At 45.8% G+C, this 20,931-nt stretch overlaps 1 protein-coding gene across 5 annotated transcripts in view; it reads right to left on the reverse strand.

Annotated features, from left to right (window-relative positions):
* EVI5 (ecotropic viral integration site 5) overlaps window positions 1-20,931 on the reverse strand; it is a 206,541-nt gene that overhangs the window by 12,987 nt on the left and 172,623 nt on the right. For all 5 annotated transcript variants that reach the window (XM_069737571.1, XM_069737570.1, XM_069737568.1 and 2 more), the window contains one exon: window positions 15,009-15,104. In XM_069737571.1, coding sequence (XP_069593672.1) covers window positions 15,009-15,104 — 96 coding nt within the window. The remainder of the gene's footprint in view (window positions 1-15,008; window positions 15,105-20,931) is intronic.

The raw sequence follows: 20,931 nt of genomic DNA on the forward strand, positions 1-20,931 counted from the left end.
ATGTCCATCATTTACAAATAATCACAATGCATCGTCACTTCAGGAGTATTACAAAAAAAAAAAAAAAAAAAAAAAAGACAAATGGTGTATGTCAATCATTAACATCCTATAAATCTCCTATTATGTAACCTTAACTACATTAACTACTAACAGTACGCCGCCTTAAAAGAGAATTCGGCATAAATTTCACTCTGTAAGTGATGCCTCCAAAACCAAGAACCCTACTTCTTACATAGATATTAAATTAGTGTAGACTATAAAGTGTGATGAGAGGAATTCCATCTACCCCATATTTTCTCAAATTTATTTGGACATCCTCTATTCTGATATAATGTTCGTTCATATGGGATAATTGAATTTACCAAATCCACCCAAGCTCTAAGAGTTGGGCAAGAGCCACCCATCCATCGTAACGCCAACACCTTCCGCGCCAAAAAGAGTGTCTCTCGCAGAAAAATCCCAGTGTAATAATCCCAGGTTTCAGCATCCCACACTCCAAATAAACAGATCAGAGGCTCAAGTGGGACAGGAATCGACAACAAGGATGACAGTAATGTTGTCACCTCTCCCCAATAATGAAAAACAACAGGACACCTCCAGATCATATGAATGAAATCTGCATCGCTAGAATGACATCTCAGACAATCTGACGAGTAAAGACGGCCCATTTTAAAAAGACGAGTCGGGGTCAGATAGGATTGGTATATGATGTACAATTGAATCATCCTATTATTAATTGATGGGGAGACTTTAGTTGGAGATTCCAAAATATCTTCCCATTCTTCCCCTAGTGTATCAGGAAGAAGCCCCTCCCATTTCCTTTTAATAAAGTCTATAGTAGATCCCTCTCCTATGGATAACAGATATGTATATAAAGAGGTTATAAGACCTTGAGGACCCTGTGAATTAAGAATTCCTATTAAAGGTAAGGAAGAGATAGCTCGACCCGCACCCCCATTCCGCATGTGAGATTGAAAGGCTGACCTTAACTGTAGATAACGGAAAAATTGGGATCTCGGGATGTTATAAGTATTTTGTAATTGGTCAAAGGACATAAAAACCCCCTGTATATGTATATTACCTACCGAAAGAACACCATGCGATCTCCAAAAATCCGCGGACGGGTGGTCTAACAATCCCGGGAAATAACTTATTCCACAGCGGCATTTCCGCCACTATATCTACAAATTTTGTGATTTTTTTAATTTGCCCCCATATTGATCGTGCCAACCGGAGCAGAGGCAGCAAGCGAGGAACACCAACCCTCTCCAGCTCCAAAAACCCCAGTGGACAATCAATTCGGGCAGAATAGAGTAGATGGCTCTCTGAGTTAGGAAGAGGATTAGAATTATTGGGCATCCAGTTATTTATCATCCTAGCCTGCCCGGCAAGATAATATGAGTAAAAGTCTGGCAAAGCCGCCCCGCCCCCCCGCTTTGGTCTCTGCAGAGTAGATAACTTAAGTTTGGGCCCCCATATGAAAGATGTGATTAGGGAATTTAGGGTCGCAAAGAAGGATTTGGGTATTGGCACAGCACTGTGTTGAAGGCAGTAGCTCAATTTGGGAAGCAGTATCATTTTAATCAGATTGATGCGACCAGCCACAGAGAGTGGAAGTTTATCCCAAGCAGCAAACTTGGATTTAACCAGATCCAACAGTGGGTAAATATTAAATTGTAAATCGAATTGACTACTTTGAGACATATGAATTCCTAAATATTTAAAATTGGAGACGATGGGTAACAGCGAGAGAGTTTCAAGGCGTGCCATTGGGGTATGAGAAAGAGGCATCAGGGCAGACTTATCCCAGTTTATATAGAGACCGGAGAATCTGCTAAATTTATCTATAATCGTTATTACTTTCGGCAATGTGTCCTCTGTTTGATCCATGAACATCACCATATCGTCAGCATAAAGACCAATGATGTCCGTTCGATCCGCAATACGTATTCCCTTGATATCAATGGAGGACCTCATCCGTATTGCTAAAGCTTCTATCGCTAGGGCAAATAGAGCTGGGGAAAGAGGACATCCCTGACGAGTTCCCCTATGTAAAGAAAAAAGCTCAGAAATAGAGTTATTCACAACCATACGTGCCATGGGTTTCGTATATAATGTACCTATCCCTCTCAGAAATTTGTTCCCAAAACCATACTTCTGCAAACATGCAAAGAGGAAGGGCCATTCAAGGGAGTCAAAAGCCTTAGCCGCGTCCAACGATGCTAGTGCCCACTTATTATCTCGTTCTAGAGAGCTATACTGAATGACCGACTGAACCCGCCTAATATTGATGGAAGTACTTTTCCCTGGCATAAAACCAGTCTGGTCTGGGTGTATAAGATCCAATATGATAGTGTTCAGCCTAGTAGCCAGAATTTTAGTAAGAATTTTATAATCTACGTTCAATAGAGATATGGGTCGATACGATCCACAGTCTAGAGGATCCTTCCCCTCTTTCCTGAGCACAACAATATTGGCATCATATAAGGTTTCAGGCATAGGCTCCCCCTCCCATATTCCCCTTAGTACCTTCAATAGAAGTGGTGCCAATTTCTCTCGGTATTTCTTATATAACTCAATGGGAAACCCATCGGGGCCTTCCCAGCAGTCATATCCGTTATAGCTTGCTCTACCTCCTCCAGAGTAAACTCAGCATCCATAAAGGCCTGTTGGGATGGGCTCAACGAGGGGAGTGTTATATCTGCTAAGTAATCTAAGCATTCATAGACGTCAAGACCACTGCTAGATTTATATAGTGACTTATAATAATCATGAAAACATTGTAATATCTCATCAGTGGAGGACACCAATGAGCCATCAGGTGCACGAATCTGCAATATTGTGTTGGAGGTGTTATGTTGGCGTACTAAGAAAGCCAGGAGTGTACTGGCCTGATTCCCCAGCTCAAAGTATGACTGACGGGTAAAAAATAATTTACGTTTCGACTTAACGTCTGCATGCTGGGTATACAACTTTTGGGAAGTGAGCCACTCAACCCCATTACCACTAGTCTGACTAGCTATATATGTGGCCTCCGAGTCCTTTAACCGCTGCTCCATCTCATCATCCTCCCTCGTCGTTATCCTTTTAATATAAGAGATTGTAGAGGACAGGCACCCCCTTAAATATGCCTTTAGGGTATCCCAAAATAAACCAAGATTCTGGGGTTCCGGATGGGTTAGAACAAAACAATTTAACTGATCAATCATCCTATCACTAGAATCTATTAATTTCATCCAAAAGGGGTTCAATTTCCAGGATCTGTTATTATTGGATTTCCCATATTTAAGTTTTAGAATAACTGGACTATGGTCCGAAATCCCCCTGTTGCCATGCTCAATACTATCCACCCATAATGCCAGGCCACTAGATCCAAATATATAATCTATACGAGATAGAGTTCTCCTAGTAGATGAATGGCAAGTATACCCCTTATCCTCCGGGTGACTCACTCTCCATAGATCTAGCCAACCGCTACCTTCCATAAATAGTGCCAATTGGGTAGGGGGCTGAGGTAAGGACTCCCCGGATGCTGTGTCATCTAATCTCAATCTGTCCATGGAGTTATCCATAATGAGGTTAAAGTCACCCATACAAATAACATTCGCATCTGGATATTTTAAGGAGAAGCCCATTGCCATACGGAGAATTGATATGTTAGCAGGAGGAGGGTTATAGACACACAATATGACATATTCACATGAATTAATAAATGCATGTACAAAGACAAAGCGACCCTCAGGATCTCGTCGTGCCTCCCTGGCCTCCCATCTAACCTCCCTGTGTATTAGTAGAGAAACCCCTCTTGAGTAGCTGGTATGGAATGCATGGAGAGACCACTGTACCCACGGCTTCTGTAGACATCGAACTGTATCCCTGGTCAAATGTGTCTCTACTAGTGCTACGACATGGGGGCGATAGCTTTTAATCTGCGAAAATACCTTAATTTTCTTCCGAGGAGTTTTAATACCCCGTATATTCCAAGTCATACATACAGTTTCAGACCCCATATTTATATGCAGAGGGAGAAATAATGTACAATATTATTATCCGGGTGAGGTTCAGAGACATCCCACAGAGCAGAAAATTCGTATTGGCGGCGACCGTATACATCAAACAATCAAAACTGGTGTATAAAACCAACCCAAACAAAACTTGAACAATGGAGGAGTAAAGTCCCATACTCCTGTGGTCAAATAGAAAAAAGGGGATACCCTCACTGAATCCAGCGTCCGGTATTGTTGACATCTTTTGTACCCATTCATAGAGCTCCGTTTATTTTGCCGTTAGACCAGGAACCCAAATTAGGAGTCTTTCCCATTAGACCTCTTAAGAGATCGCAACCATTCAGCTACCTCCGCTGAATCCGTAAAGAATAAAGAGGAGCCCTCATGAACAATGCGGAGTCGGGCTGGATAGAGCATGGAATAGATAACATTCTTATCTCTGAGTTGTTTCTTGATATCCATGAATCGCGCCCGCTGCTTTTGAAGCTCCATGGAGAAATCCGGAAAAATCGATATAGTAGCATTGTTAAATTTGATAGGGCCCTTCTGCCGTGCCAGACAGTGTCTCTGTCCCTACAATTAAGGAGACGTGCCAGAAAAGGTCGAGGCGGAGTTCCAGGGGGAGAAGGTCTCGTTGGAACCCTATGGGCCCTCTCCACTGAGAATGTTGAGGAGAATCCGTCCCCCAGGGAGGTCTTAAGCCAGTCTTCTAGAAATTGTTCAGGTTGCTGACCCTCCGAACGCTCCGGTAGACCGATAATACGAATATTATTGCGGCGCAATCTATTTTCCAAATCATCTGCCTTTTGTTTCCAAGCGTTTACGGAGCCAGCAGCTTTTGTCAGTTTAGCCTCCATAGGAGTAATAGTGTCTTCTATGTGGGACACTTGTTTCCACCTCCGAAATACGCCCCCTCATAGCCTGCATATCATGTCGTAAACGACCCACCTCAGTATGAACGTCCTCTATTTTTTCCGTAAGAGATGATCTAGTGAGGGATATAGCCTGCATTAATTGCTCGGATGCCTGCTTAAGAGTCAGATCATCTTGTTCTCCCTCCTCATTACTATCAGAGGGACGGCCTTTGCGTTGGGTCTGTACAGGATTGTTTCTGAGAGTGCGCATATTATCAGAGGGATCGTCCCTGGCATATTTCTTTAGCTTATCAGCAGCCCCTGCTCCTTTAGAATGGTGCATGGCAGGCAGCTAAAAGGGCTCCACAAGGTCACAATTGCAATAATAGTTTGTTCCTTGATCCCGGACCCAGCAGATTTAAGTACCGGACTGTATTCTAAAAGAGCCACCGAACAGGCAGCCAAGGAACCAAGAATTATAAGGCAGCAGCTCAATGTTCACCTGCGCCTCACAATCTTCACAGGGGGAGGGGGGGGACAGCAGGGATGGGGGATTAATCCCTCTAATATTATGGTGCTGGCAGATGAAATGTCTATCTGAGAGGGGGGGGCGTAGGGCCCAATTTTTCAGGGCACACACCACACCGCCCCTTTATTGTTTTTCCAGGTTATGTGCTCACCTTTCAAGCAGCACCGCGAATATGGAGAGAGCGCCGCTTCCCTTACTGTTAGGGCGCGCGCTGTAATGATGGCCGCTGCCCCCTGCAGGTGTCCCCTGCCGCCTTGGGATTTCTGGCTCCTGCCCGCAAGTGTCTCGCAGCGTTCACCGCCAAGGTCCGGCGGCCACCGATTCAAGGGAGAGGGAGCCCGGCACTGATAGAAGTCGGCGCCACCTTCTGTCCCCCGAAGCGCGCTCACCAAAGATGGCCGCTGCTGCACGTGGAGTCTTCTGACCGTCCCGGTCACCACAGCTCCCAGCGTCTCAGAGCCTCGTAGCAGCCAACCGGAGGGCTCACCAGGCTCCTGAGGATACGTGGGTCCAGCCCCAGTTAATACCGCCCGTTAATACGAGGTCCAAACGGCAGGATAGGCTCAGGATATGTGGAGCTCACTTAAGGTGCGTCTTCCTTCTTTGGCTACATAGCCACGCCCCCCACTTTTCTTTTTTTGACTTGTGATTTTTGGTGACTTTCTGTGCAAAATTTAAGCCCCAAATTGTTTTTTTTTTTCTTCTGCTTTCAACCGATTTTACGACATTTTAGTGCAGAAAAAAAAAATTACTTTGAAAAGGTTACAAAAATTGCGACTTTAAAACGGACTTCTATAAAATCACTCTAGAGGGGACTGCGTGAGATGTGCCAAAACTTGCTACTTATTCAAAAAGTCACATTACAAGAACAGAAAAACTAACTGAAACCACTAAATACATTTTGGGGGAAAAATAGGGATTTTTGTGTACTCACCATAAAATCCTTTTCTCTGAGCCATTCATTGGGGACACAGACCGTGGTGTATGCTGATGCCACTAGGAGGCTGACACTAAGTGATACAAAGAAAGTTAGCTCCTCCCCTGCAGTATACACCCTCCTGCTGGCTCTCAGCTAACCAGTTCGGTGTAAAAGCAGTAGGAGATCAATAACAATATATGAGTATATAGCATGTCATATTATATATGAGAGTATAGCATGTCAAATTATAAAACAAGCACAAGCTAATAACCGGGTGGGAGCTGTGTCCCCCAATGAATGGCTCGGAGATGAGGATTTTACGGTGAGTACACAAAAATCCCTATTTCTCATTCGCCTCTTTGGGGGACACAGACCGTGTGACGTCCCAAAGCAGTCCCTGTGTGGGGACAACATCAGATCAGGCCCTGTGCAACCGCTACTTACAAGTGCGCCACCTCGGCCTGCAGAGTCCGTCTGCCCAGACTCACATCTGTGGAAGTGTAGGAACTATAGTGCTTCAAGAATGCATGTGGACTGGACGATTCCGCAAGCTTGCAGATGTCTGGTGACTAGGGCCCTCAGACAGGGAGATAGGCTGACATCTAGCATGGAAGGACTCCTGGATGGTGAAACGAATTCACCAGGCTAACATGGCCGATGAAACGGCTAAACCCTTCCTGTAACTGTCAGGAAGCCGCCTTCCTACCGCCAAGAAGTCCAAATAAAGTGTCCAATCTTCGGAAGGACCTCGTCCTTGATACGTACCTACTCAGAGCACTCACTTCGTCCAGATTATGGAGAACCCATTCCGTTTTGTGGACTGGAGCCGAAAGAGATGAGGCAAGGACGATGCCCCTGTAACAGTGGGAATACCATACCACCTTGCTAACAAGGGAAGGGGATGGCCTGAGGACAACCTTGCCTTGATGGTAATAAGGAAAAAAGTCTGAAAAGAACAGAGCAGCAAGCTCTGAAGACTTATCAGGATGACAAGATCGCAAAGAAAAAAAAAGGAAGCGACCTTCCCTGATAGCAAAGTGTCAGGATCAAAAAAGGAGTCTACAGTAAGAACCCCAGGACCATTAACGTCCCAAAGATCTAACGGTATGCGATAGGGAAGAACCACAGGAGAAGACTCCCTGCGAGGAAGTCCATATTTGCAGTTTTGTTGCAATAAGATGGAAAAATACTTGTACCGCAAACGAGAAATCCTGACATGGTCAGTGCGGATCTCTAAGGATCACTGGAGCACTTCCTGCTCCAAAAAGATCTCGGAAGTAGTGGAACAGGTGTTATGGAAATTGGTACCATGGAAAAACAGAGCATGCACTGCAATAGCTCTAGGATCTCGAGGCCGAACCATGAACTCGAGTACATTGGCGTTCAGTTTGGACGCCATCCGACCTACATCTCGAGTACTCCAGTGAAGGTAGATCTGATGGAAGACTTCCAGGTGAAGTTCCCACTCACTTGAGAAACCCTGACGGCTGAATATGTCTGCTGCCCAGTGTTCTACTCCAGGGATATGTACTGCCGAGATCACCGAATGATAGATTTCGGCCCATCAGAGAATGTCAGGTACCTCGGCCATGGAGCTTGACTGTGGGTACCTGCTAGATTGACGTATGGCACAGCCGTGGCATTATCCAACTGAAGTCGGATGGGGTGACCTGCCTGAACGCAGTGGACCTGCTGTAGGATTAGCTGTACCGTTCGGATCCCCAGAGCAATGATCGGGAGAAGACGACTGGTATTGGTAATCACTAATAACCATTGGACCAGGAGAAGGCCCTAGATGAGGAAGGAGCTCAGAGACTACCCTTTGAAAGCCTGACTGACTGTCTGAAAACGAGTGGAGCGAAGGAAACTACTTCCATTGTCATCACCATTTTTCCTCAGAACCCTCCTAGCGAATCGAATGAACTGAGGGGATGAGTGATCAAGTGCGCAAGCTCCCTATTGAAGGGCCATGACCTTGACTCGAGAGAGAATTACCATCCTTCTTGTGCAGGATCATCCTCAAAAAGGATCTGCTGGGCTGGAAATGAGAAAAACTTGTCTAAGTTTAGCTGCCAGCCCAGGTGAGAGGGTATCACAAGTGATATAGATGACTCAGCGTAGTCCTGGAAGAGCGGCTAGAAAGTCGACCAAATAGGGCAGGACGACCACGCTACTAGGGTGCCAGAGGAACATGACAACCGCCATGACCCTTGCGAACACTCTGGGTGCGGTAGCCAGGTCGAAGGGCAAGGTCGTGACTTGAAAATGCTGTTCGCAAATGGAAGGCGAAGGGATTTTTGTAGAGAGGAAAAATAGGAATGTGAGGGAAAGAATCCCGAATGTCGATGGATGCCAGAAACTCCACCTTTTTCTGTTGAAGTAATGGCTGAGCGGAAGAACTCCATCCGAAAAAGGAGGACCTTGTCAAAGGTTGCTAGAAGTTTGAAGTCCAGGATCGGTCTTACTTTTCATTTGCCCTTTTTGGAACCAAGATCCCTTAGATCTAGACTGTCCTGGACAACCCTTCCACTGCTGGTTGGGTCTGTTGAAAAAATACGATCCCTTGTTAGTCTCCCGCTCAAAAGATTTGATTGGCCAGCTGTACTGTCTTTGGGGAAAGGTTACTTGTGTGAATTGAAGTAGTTAAGGTCTCCGACCAGGAGACCATTGCTCAAGCAACCCATGTGGTGGCTAAGGAAGGGTATAGCGCTGAACCCGAAGCCGCAAGACGGAACGAACCAGATTTGCTATCCAACAGTCCGTGGTATTTTTAATTGATGATACATCGGGCAGGGATACTGGTAAGTATAACACAAGAGATTCTACCCGGTTAGTCTGCTAAGTGGCAGAACGCGGGGCTGCATTCAGCAGGTCAGGAAGAAACCGTCTCTTGCCATCGTTGCTCTCTTTTGACGGTGCAGAGTAGAAAATTAGGAACCCTCGATCCACCATCCTCTTAACAGGGAAGTGGAGCCGAATCGTCCGCCTTCTTGCATCATCCGCCAAATACTGCTGATGCAAAGGGGGGTGTTCGGATGCCAAAAAGGGTGCCTCTGTACATCCACAGAGTTCAGGTCCCCGGGTGGACAGGGCAGGTTGTCTGGCGTTAGGTCTGGATGCAGTAGAGGATACATGGAGGCGACACTCCATGTGATCGTCTGTTGATGGTGTGGGGAGATCGGTGCCCTTTAAAGGACCAGTCGCCCTTAAAAATCAGACCAGGCATGGCATCCCACGTAGAGGCTTCTGTCCAGTGAATCGCTTATCCGGACTGAATGGCAAATGCTCTACGAAGGAGTTTAGTCTCCTTATGGAGGGACACTGCATAGTCTAGAGCAGAACCGGAGTCCTCGTCAATGTACCGGGATTGGTTGATGCTATAAATAAGCGAGTCCATCTGTTTCTGAAGCTCTGGAAAGTCCAGGTCCTAGGCAATATCCGATCCATATTCAGAGCCTTGTTGTCATCAAATCATTGGTGAGGGATCAGGAAATGAAAACCTCAGTTTTCTAGATGCCTGTACGTTTCTAGAAAACTTGCGGCCCCTGCTAGCCGACAGCTCCCATGTAGGATAGGGACCATGTATAAATCGGTCCTGCGAGCACTCCGAGCCACAGAGGGTACACGGAGGGATTCAATCTCTTCGTCAGAGAACCATAAATTGCGGTCAGTGACAAAGTCCACTGAGGGGAACTAGGTAGTCTGGGATAAACTGGGATCAACGGCGGAGGGATCCTGAGCTCATTTAGGTGACCGGCTTCGGATTGATCATGTGCCCTTAAGACCAGGGAATACTGGTCGCGTGCCTTTATGACCAGGGAATACTGGTTGTGTGGCTTTAGGTCAGGTACCTCCTTACCCGGGTACTGATGTAGAGTCATTGTGCCCCTTTAATGCAAAAACAGTCGCCTCTGTGTGAGCAGGCCGGGTGGAGCAAGATGGCCACCAGGAGTTGCAGAGTTGATAAAATCTTGCAGAGACCGAGAAGCACCAATTCTGTGGGCAGAGCCTCGAGACTTCCGTGAATAGGCCCAAGCTGGGGCCTAAATTTTTGCAGCCGGCGGGCGACACTAGCGGTAGAAGTGAGGGGCGTTGTTGCCAGGCGAGAAGCACCAGAAAAGCGGGCAGAGCCGCCTTAGCGCGCCATGGAGCGGCCGCGGCTTCCGGGATGCGGCCTACACGTCGGCCGAAGCCGGGGGCTAAATTTTTGCAGCCAGCCGCAGCGTTACCTCAGGGAGGTGGGCCACATGGAAGTGGCTGAGGCTGCCTGTCAACATGTGGATATCCTGCTGCAGATGGATCGACTCACCATCGATGCACGTCCCTGCATGGAGCCACCACGGATGTGGGTTTCAGCGCTGTTCTGTGCAGCGTGGACGGTGCAGGGATAGAGGGGTAAACCTCAATCCACCATCCCTTTGTTAGGGAGGTGGAGAGGAACCGTCCACCTCCTTGTGCCATCCGCTTTCACAGTGGTGGGACAGTGGGGGCTGCTCGGACGCCATAAAGAGGGCCCTCTGTACATCCACGGAGTTCAGCCCCCGGGTGGACAGGCCCAGTTGTCCGGCATTAGGCCTGGCTCCAGGAGAGGATACATGGAGGCGACACTCCATGTGGTCGCCTGCTGCTGGTGTGGGGAGATCGGGACTCGAAGGAACAGTCGCCCCTGAAGTGAGCTCAGGCATGGCTTCCCACGTCGCAGGAGAGGGAACGGGGAGTTATACTCTGCGTTCTTGCCTGTTGATGATTCGGGGGAGATCGGAACATTGAAAGGATCCGTCGCTCCCATCACTCCGTTAAAAAACAAAAATTTACAGAAAAGTAAAAAAAAAAAAAAAAAAAAAACGGGGTCTGAACCAGACCCATGTGCCTCCTACAGACACTAAGCAAGAACTGGTTAGCGGAGAGCCAGCAGGAGGGTGTATACTGCAGAGGAGAGAACTTTCTTTGTATCACTTAGTGTCAGCCTCCTAGTGGCAGCAGCAGCATACACCATGGTCTGTGTCCCCCAATGAGGCAAAGGAGAAAAAAAAGGTGCAAAATGTTTCATGAATTTGTCACGAATCACAAAGTCACTAATTGAAAGACATTAACGTCAAAATACAGGTGGAAAAGCAGTGATGGGTCAGGTCCATCAACTTCTATATAGACAGAAGTCTACACATCTAAGGTCAGTTTACACTCAGACCGGTGGGACTGAACAACCACCGATCAGCTACTTGTCTACTGATCGGCCATTTACAAGCCTGATTACTATGATGAGTGAGCGTGCTTGGATATCGTGTTATCAGAGCATGCTCGGGTCTTATCCGAGTATCTCAAGTAATATGTTCGAGTCCCCATGACTGTTCAGCACAACACATGGCGGATTGCCTGTTTGTTCCCGCATGTCTTGTGTTCGTCTACCAGCCGCAAGGCATGCAGCTGCGGAACTCAAACATATTACTCGAGCACGGCCGAGATACTCTGATAACACCCGAGCATGCGATATCACAATATCCGAGCACGCTTGCTCATCACTACTGATTACACAAGCTGACCGATCTTCAGATGTGAAGTGAACGACCTGATTGGCTGCCATTGTCCTGTTTACACAAGATGTTGCACACTGAGAACTATGATTTTGTGTAGACCAAAAGATCATTTCAGCCAACAAACCAGCGCTTGTTCGCTCGGTGTTCAGACTGCAAGGTTATCGTGAAATGAGCGTTCTTACAGAACATATATACTTGCAGTCTAACATTTAGAAGTTCGATGAAGGCGTCCAGATGAGAGGTCACATTGGCCTCACTATGGTGCCGTCACAGGTATGTAATAACTAGCTAATAAGACTGAATATATAAGCCACTACCTGGTCACCCGCAGACAGTGTGCGCTCTTGGGAAACACGAGGTGATCAGAGCAATATCAGAGCAGCACAGTGATGCCTTATTGAGCAACGCAGTCAATGAGGGACGGTTACAAGAGTTATATAACATTTATGTGCAAATCCACTACTTTCTAATTCAGTGCTTAACTGACATTAGGCAAGTATCCTTTTTTGCAATCTCGGTTATACCGGCACAACGCACATACTTTCTCCACAACGGTAAGCGACCACAAATCTGCACATGTGCTTTAGGCAAAACAGCACGAGTTTCACATAAACCTCAACAGGGATTGAAGCTACAGCCAACTGCATCATACAAAAAAAATTACTATAAATCAGCCCTCCAGAGATTCACCCAAACGGTTATTCTACATCTAGTCAGGTGTGACGGTGTAAGGGCAAAAAAAAGCCACCGGAGACTCACATCCCAGAATTTACCTCCATTTATCCACAATAAGTAATGAGGCTGGTGTCATTATGGCGGATATACAATCCGTGTGTGCAGAGGACAGCCAACGGACCAATATTAGCCTCCGCGCTAGGCCATCTGGGCAGTTCTCCCACACAAATATCAGGTACAACGTTGGAAAGATACCCACATGTCCTGGAACAGACTAGTGCATGCAAATAGCACTCGGCTCCTGCACCCGCATGCTATGATGACCGGTGATGTCAGTAAGGTCATAACCGATGAACTGCAATCAGCTTACCGACCTAACGGCTCGTCACTGCAGGCGTGTTCTCACGCTACTGTCAGTGTGTTCCCGCTGGTGTGTTTAGCAGTCGCATCATGCTACCGCTTGACACACCATCTGGATGTAGCAGAGATGGGGGTTCTTCGTGGGACATTATGGATCATCTGCAGACAGGTGAGGATTACATTATTTTTTAATTTGGATCTTAATAAATGGGTAAAAAAGGTGTTTCTTTCAAAACAAAGGACTTTGCTCTCTCTGTGTGTATTTTTTTTCTTAAACTTGCGGGGTTAGTAATGGGGGTGTCATCTACACAGCTCTCCGTTACTAACCCCTTGGCTTGATGTCAGAGGACTGATGTTATTAGTCTGGAAGGGGGCCAATATCCATAGCCCCTTCTCAGCCTGCAGCTGTCTACTTAGCCTTTGCTGGCTATTAACAATAGTGGGGACCCCACGTCATTTTTTTTTGGGGGGGGGGGGGGGGGGGCGGAGGGGGTCCACCCTTGTGTAGTAGATAGCTGTGAGCCGATATTAAAAACCCTGGGAAGCTCCATGTTTATTTCCCTCTTCCCAGACTATAAACAGCCCCAGCTGCTGGCTTCCCCAAATTTTTTTTTTTTTTAAGCAGCTGAGGGAGAGTGTACGCCATTTATTTCATTTATTTATTTACCAACTAAATACAAGTACAGAGAACTACAAATGTAAAGCACTGATAATATAGCTCACCGACATTTCTATCTATATCTATTTACAAGATTGTTTTATTAGTTAGAAAACTAGCTTGAAATGACAATTAGGCTGTGTGCACACGTTGCGGTTTTTTCCGCGTTTTTTCTTGATAAAAATGCTATAAAACCGCCAAAAAAACGCATACAATAAGCATCCCATCATTTAGAATGAATTCTGCATGTTTTGTGCACATGATGCGTTTTTTTCCGCGAAAAAAACGCATCGCGGTAAAAACCGCAGCATGTTTATTAATTTTCCGTTTTTTTTTTTTTTTTTTTTGCGGATTTCCCACTTCAAAATGCATTGGGAAGTGTCCGGAAAAAACCGCGGCAAAAACGCATGCGGTTTTCTTGTGAATTTCTTGCAGAAAATGTCCGGAATTCTCAGGAATTTTCTGCGAGAAATCCTGAACGTGTGCACATAGCCTTACTGTATGTAAAAGCTGATGTTATAAACGCATATCATATACATCAGAGGTGTCAAACTGCATTCCTCGAGGGCTGCAAACAGGTCATGTTTTCAGGATTTCCTTAGTATTGCACAGGTGATGGAATCAATCTGTGCAGTTGATTAAATTATCACCTGTGCAACACAAGGAAATCCTGAAAACATGACCTGTTTGCAGCCCGCGAGGAATGCAGTTTGACACCTCTGATATACATTACATACGCATGTCATACGGATGCTAGGTGAGAAAAAAAAAAAACGCCCGACACGCTCCAACTTTTCTGGCTGAGAATCTCAGCTACTACTTTATATAAGCAGATGTTAGCGTACCCTTTGGGTATGTGCACACGTAGAATGGACCTCTGCGGATTTTTCCACAGCAGATTTTTTAAATCAGCAGGTAAAAGCACTGCGTTTTACTGCAGTTTTATTGCGGATTCCCCTGCGGTTTTACACCTGCGATTTCCTATTGTGGAGCAGGTGTAAACCGCTGCGGAATCCGCACAGAGAATTGACATGCTGCGGAATTTAAATTGCTGCATTTCCGTGCGTTTTTTTCCACAGCATGGGCACATCGTTTTCTGTTTTCCATAGGTTTACATTGTACTGTAAACTCATGGGAAACAGCTGCGGATCTGCAGCAAAATCTGCAACGTGTGCACATAGCCTTAAAGTGTAAGTATTTTACGTATAAAGCTATTGGTGACTTCTACCAAAGATAACTCCAACACTAAATTGTATGAAGAGCCAAAATAGTAAAAAGAAAAAAAAAATGAAAGTAATTTCCACTTGACTCTAGGGAATTTTTTTTTGTTGTAGCCTGCATTAGTTATACAAATGCTGAGGAAGATATAAGATGTAACACCACAATATGTGCAGCAGGGAGATGGCGCCCACATGACTATACGCACGGATGAAGAGGGTGTTTAGAAAGACGCAGTTTCTGCTCGCACTTACCTCTTGTTTCAATTCTTCAATTTGATCTTTTAACTCTCGAATATACTGGTTGGAGTCTGAGTTGTTGAGTTGTCCTTGAATTTTCCCTTCTTCTTTCTATATAAAGAAAAAGAAAGCAAAACAGGAAAAAGATGGCTCAGTGGTCTGCCAGTCAAGCACACAGCGGCAAGTCAGCCATGCATAAACATAATGGCCACGGCACATGACCGAGTAACACTTATAAAACAGAAGTAACAATTGCTTTAAAGAGAATGTGTCATCACACAATATTACTTATTGCTTTAAATCTCTTAAATCAGGTTATTGTGTTAAGCGTGTTTTAGGACTTTAGCTTATTGTTTCAGGAAACAACACATGTACATTATCCACAATGGTCAGATCCCAACACACTGTTTAATACTTAAGTGCAAAACGAGCGTGTGCAAAGTCATTGCGAAGGGAAGGGGAGCAGGGTCAGCTGTGACGTCGCTTATGGCGATTGGTGGATATTATGTTACCGGTCATTGTAATCCCGCCTCTAATATGGAACCTTGCTGTAAACTCTTCCTGAAAGAAAAGGAAACTATAGCCAAGAATTGGCAATAACTTACACAATAAAAAAAATAAACTGTAAATTATTTTGACAAAGCTGGAAGAAATTGAGTGGAGGTGGTGTGGATTGTGGTGTGACACCACACCTCGTCTTAATTCATGACGAATTGTGGCATTCCTTAAAACAGAAATTATACTCCACTCCTTGACTGGAGTAAGATTTGCCTCTTAAAGGGAACCTGTCTCCCCTAAAAAGTTGAGCCAAGCCCACCAGCATCAGTGGCATTCTGTAATGCTGTAGATAAGCCCCCGATGTAACCTGAAAGATGAGAAAGGTTACCGTAGATTATCCTCACCCAGGGGCGGTCCCGCTGCGGTGGGCGTCGCAGTCCGGGGCCTCCCATCTTCTTACGATCACGTCCTTCTTGTCTTCACACCGCAGCTCTGGCGCAGGTGTACTTTATCTGTCCTGTTGAGGGCAGAGCAAAGTACTGCAGTGCACAGGCGCTGGGCCTCTCTGACCTTTCCCGGCGCCTGCGCACTGCAGTACTTTGCTCTGCCCTCAACAGGGCAGATAAACTACGCCTGCGCCGAAGCGTGAAGACAAGAAGAGGACGTCATCATAAGAGGATGGGAGGCCCCGGAGCGGACCGCGACGCCCATCGGACCGTACCGCAGCAGGACCGCCCCATGGTGAGTATAACTTAACCTCTTTTTCTCATTTTTCAGGATACATCGGGGGCTTATCTACAGCATTACAGAATGCTGTAAACAAGCCCCTGATGCCGGTGGGCTTAGCTCACCGTCGATTTTGGGGGTGACAGGTTCCCTTTAATCAGAAGTGTTTGACTCCAGTAAACCCCTTTTATGATAGTCTTGATGATTTGGGAAATATGAAACTACAAATAGCTCCGGTGGCCAGTGCGAAAATTGTTAGGATTACAAATTTTATTTCTTTATTAAAGATCGTAATATGAAAAAAAAGCCTTCTTTCATACATGAATATGTTGCACAAAATTTCTCTTAAAAAGGAGAAAAGACTGAGTATAAAGAGTGGCACTGCCAACATGGGTCAATCATATTCACAGAGGTTAACCGCAGTATTCCCTAATCAGAAAGCCTCAACATTAGGTCTCGTAGTCTATATAGCGTCCATATAATATAATCCCTCAACGTCATCTCAATTGGTTCTGGCATCACCATTGTTAAAGGCCACACTGGCTGGGATCAGATGACCACATAGCGTGTGGGCGCTTCTTAACAGTCCCGATAGGTCAATGCCCAATCTCGCTGTTCTCTTAGGACAGTGTTCCCCAAATTCGGTCCTCAAGAGCCATCAACGGGTCATGTTTTCAGGAATTCCTTAGTATTGCCCAGGTGAGAATTCCATCATCTAGACAGGCAACAATTCCAACACCTGGGCCATACTAAGGAAATCCTGAAAACACGATCTGTTAGTGGCTCTTGAGGACTGGAGTTGGTGAACACTGTCTTAGGAGATAAGCCTCCATCATAGCAGCTTACTTCTCTCTCCCCATTAAAACACATGCATGCTTGGCTGAACTGAACGTGCATGCTTCTAAGGTGGTCAGGAGCGATAACTGATGGCCCAATTAATATTCAGCTGTGATGTAAGGTATGTGGGAGACTTCGTTAAAACATTAGACCTTATTACCAAAAGTCCACAGAAATCTAGGCAAAGATCATAAAAGTAATAAAAATGAAGATTACAGGCAAACACAGTAATAATTGGCTTTCTATCTTGAGGACAAAGGCTTTTGCATGGTCATAAGAAAAATGTGTTACAAACATCTGCAACAAATAATCAGCAGACTTATCACTTTATAAGGAAATTAAAAAAAACAAAACAGAACTGATGGGAATATTAGAAATACAAATTAGGAAATTGCCCTCATGCAATTCTGTAATAAACAAACGATTACCAAAAACTACTCCACCCTTAGTTAAAGATTAAGAATTCAACTTTTTTGATTTCACAAATCAATTTTGTAGTTGTGGAATTCTATTTCAGAAGACCCCATAAAATCACTTTGCCCTCATATACGCGAGTTCTCAGTAAAGACACATTTGTGACCCATCAGTCTTCTAGTCATTTCCCAATATTTTCATGAGAAAGTAAAGCCAGCCACAAGTCTTTTCCACATATGAGGTTTATCAGTTAACAGACTTCCTCCATAGGCAGGTGCAAGACACAAGGCGAGAGAATTTGGCAGGTAGGGCTGCTCCTGCAGAGCGATGCCCGCGCTACACTTCTGGAGTAGGTTACCCATCTGCAGTCAGAGGGGATGGCGACAAGTAACCACACCACTGCGGCATGAGAGAGTAAGGGGCTGTGCTTTTCTCACAAGCTGGAGGATGGTGGGGTGGAGGGGGGATAGTGAACTTTAACCCTGCTGTTCTGTTGGTCAAAAATGACCGACTTTGAACTTCAATATTCTTTAAAATATTCAAGATGCGGCTCTGAAACCCGTGGCCGACCGACCCATCCTCATTTAAGTCAATCAACCACAAGTTTCAGAACCGCATCTTGAACACCCCAAAAAATACCAAAGTTCAAAATAGGTCTCCCCAGACCGAACAGAACAGCAGGGTTAAAATATATTGGGGGCAGAGTAGAAGTAGATTAAATAAATAAATTAGGGTCAACCAGGAGCTGGATGATTAAGATGACCAATTTTAGTTGTCAAGTACCGTATATAATCAAGTATAAGCTGAGATTATCAGCCCAAAAAGATGGGCTGAAAGTGCCCCTCTTGGCTTATACTCTAGTCATGGAAGTCGGGGGGCGGGGGATCAGGGGGAGGTCAGCGGGTGAGGGGGAGCGACGCCTGTCAAATACTCACCTGCTCCCGGCGCTCCTGGCACGGTCCCCGCATGTCCCACGGTCTTAGAGTGCGGCAGCTTCTTCCCCTGTTCAGCGGTCTCTGGTACCGCTCATTAAAGTTATGAATATGAACTCCACTCCCATAGGGGTGGAGCCGCATATTCATTACTGTAATGAGCGTTGCTAGGTGACCGCTCACTACACGAAGAAGCTGCCGCTCCCGGAGACGTGGAACGCGCCAGGAGCGCAGGGAGCAGGTGAGTATGTCATATTCACCTTTCCACGTTCCACCGCTGCCTCGTCTTCCGCGTCCTCTGCAGTGACTGTTCAGGTCAGAGGGCGCGATGACTTATTAGTGTGCGTGCCGCCCTCTGCCTGAACAGTCAGTGCGGAGAGACGGGACGCCGAGAAGCCGTGGGCAGCGATGAGAGGAGAGTATGTCATTTTTTCTTTGTTAGTGCAGCAGCAGCATTACATGTGGCACAATGCTATATGGAGCGTCTATGGGGCCATAAAGAACTGCATGGAGCATTATAAGGGGCATCTATGGGTCCATAACTGCATGGAACATTACATGGGGCATTATATGGGACATCTATGAGGCCGTAAAGAACTGCATGGAGCATTATAAGGGGCATCTATGGGTCCATAACTGCATGGAACATTACATGGGGCATTATATGGGACATCTATGAGGCCGTAAAGAACTGCATGGAGCATTATAAGGGGCATCTATGGGTCCATAACTGCATGGAACATTACATGGGGCATTATATGGGACATCTATGAGGCCGTAAAGAACTGCATGGAGCATTATATGGGGTATCGATCTACTATATAATTGTCTAAGGGTCACTTCCGTCTTTCTGTCTGTCCTGTGTCACGGATATTCATTGGTCGCAGCCTCTGTCTGTCATGGAAATCCAAGTAGCTGATTTTGCCACGACCAATCAGCGACGGGCACAGTCTTGAAGAAAATGGCCGCTCCTTACTCCCCTCCAGTCACCGCTCACACAGGGTTAATGCCGGCGGTAACGGACCACGTTATGCCGCGGGTAACACACTCCGTAACCGCTGCTATTAACCCTGTGTGTCCCCAACTTTTTACTATTGATGCTGCCTATGCGGCATCAATAGTAAAAAAAATGTAATGTTAAAAATAATTTAAAAAAAACCTGCTATTCTCACCCTCAGTCGTCGCGTCCTCTCCACGGCAGTGCAAGTGGCAGGTTCCGGGGCCAAGGATGGTATGCGAGAAGGACCTTTCATGACGTCACGGTCACGTGACAGCGACGTCATCACAGGTCCTGCGCTCATCAAACCCTGGGACTGGAAGCTGCCGCGTGCACCGCACACAGGCGCCAGGACTACAAAGGCTCCCTCTAACCTGTTACATACGTGTCTGGCCAATACACTACGTGTCTGGCCAATACACTACGCAGCTGGCCAATACACTACGTGGCTGGCCAATACACTACGCGGCTGGCCAATACACTACGTGTCTGGGCAATATACTACGTGGCTCTGTGCTGTATACTATGTAGCTGGGCAATATACTACGTGGACATGCATATTCTAGAATACCCGATGCGTTAGAATCAGGCCACCATCTAGTGGGGACATAACTGCATGGAGCATTATATGCGGCATCTATGGGGCCATAACTGCATGGAGCATTATATGGGGCATATTTGTATATGGAGCATCTTATGGGGCCATAATGAACTGTATGGAGCATTATATGGGGCTCCTGATTCAATACGGATATTCAAAAACACAACCTACTGATGTCTTAATTTTACTTTTATTGGTATCTTTTTATTTTTGACATTTACCGGTAGCTGCAGCATTTTCCACCCTAGGCTTATACTTGAGTCAATAAGTTTTCCCAGTTTTTTGTTGCAAAATTAGGGGGGGGGGAGGGGGGTTCGGCTTATACTCGAGTATATACGGTAATTATTGATACCACATTGATGCCAAGACTCAATATAGTATTGACCCTCATTTCAAGACTTCTGTCCTACACCCTGGCAGCAGGGCCATATCCTGACTGATTACAGCCTATTCTTGCCTAATCAGTGATTGTATTTATCACAATTTCTGTGGTTTTATTTGTCCACCCATTTTTTTGAGGCTTGACTGCAGATTCTCATTGCGCTTGAGATCGGAGCAGTTTCCGGTCCATGGACCCAAAATTTCAATTTGCATTGTCGTCACCAAGTTGCCCCTGGATAGTTGGGAAAAGTTGCTCTTGCAGGATGTTTAGATCCCATTCTATTTTCATGGCAGTGTTCTTAGGCAAAATTGTGAGTTGAGCTCATTGCCTTGGATGAAAAGCAACCAGACATATCAATGATCTCAAGCTGCTTTACAGACTCACGGTAGAACTCGTAACATTTTTTTTTTTGTACATTGGACAACCATTTCTTCAGATGTCTCAAACAGTCTGAAGGATGCGTCATCAGAAAAAAATATAACTACCCCTCTCTTCTGCAGACCAATCCCTGTGAGAAGAGGCTTCTTTGCTCCCCTTAACATCAGACCAGC

The sequence above is a fragment of the Ranitomeya imitator genome, chromosome 8 (genome assembly GCF_032444005.1).
Source record: "Ranitomeya imitator isolate aRanImi1 chromosome 8, aRanImi1.pri, whole genome shotgun sequence".
NCBI lineage: Eukaryota > Metazoa > Chordata > Amphibia > Anura > Dendrobatidae > Ranitomeya > Ranitomeya imitator.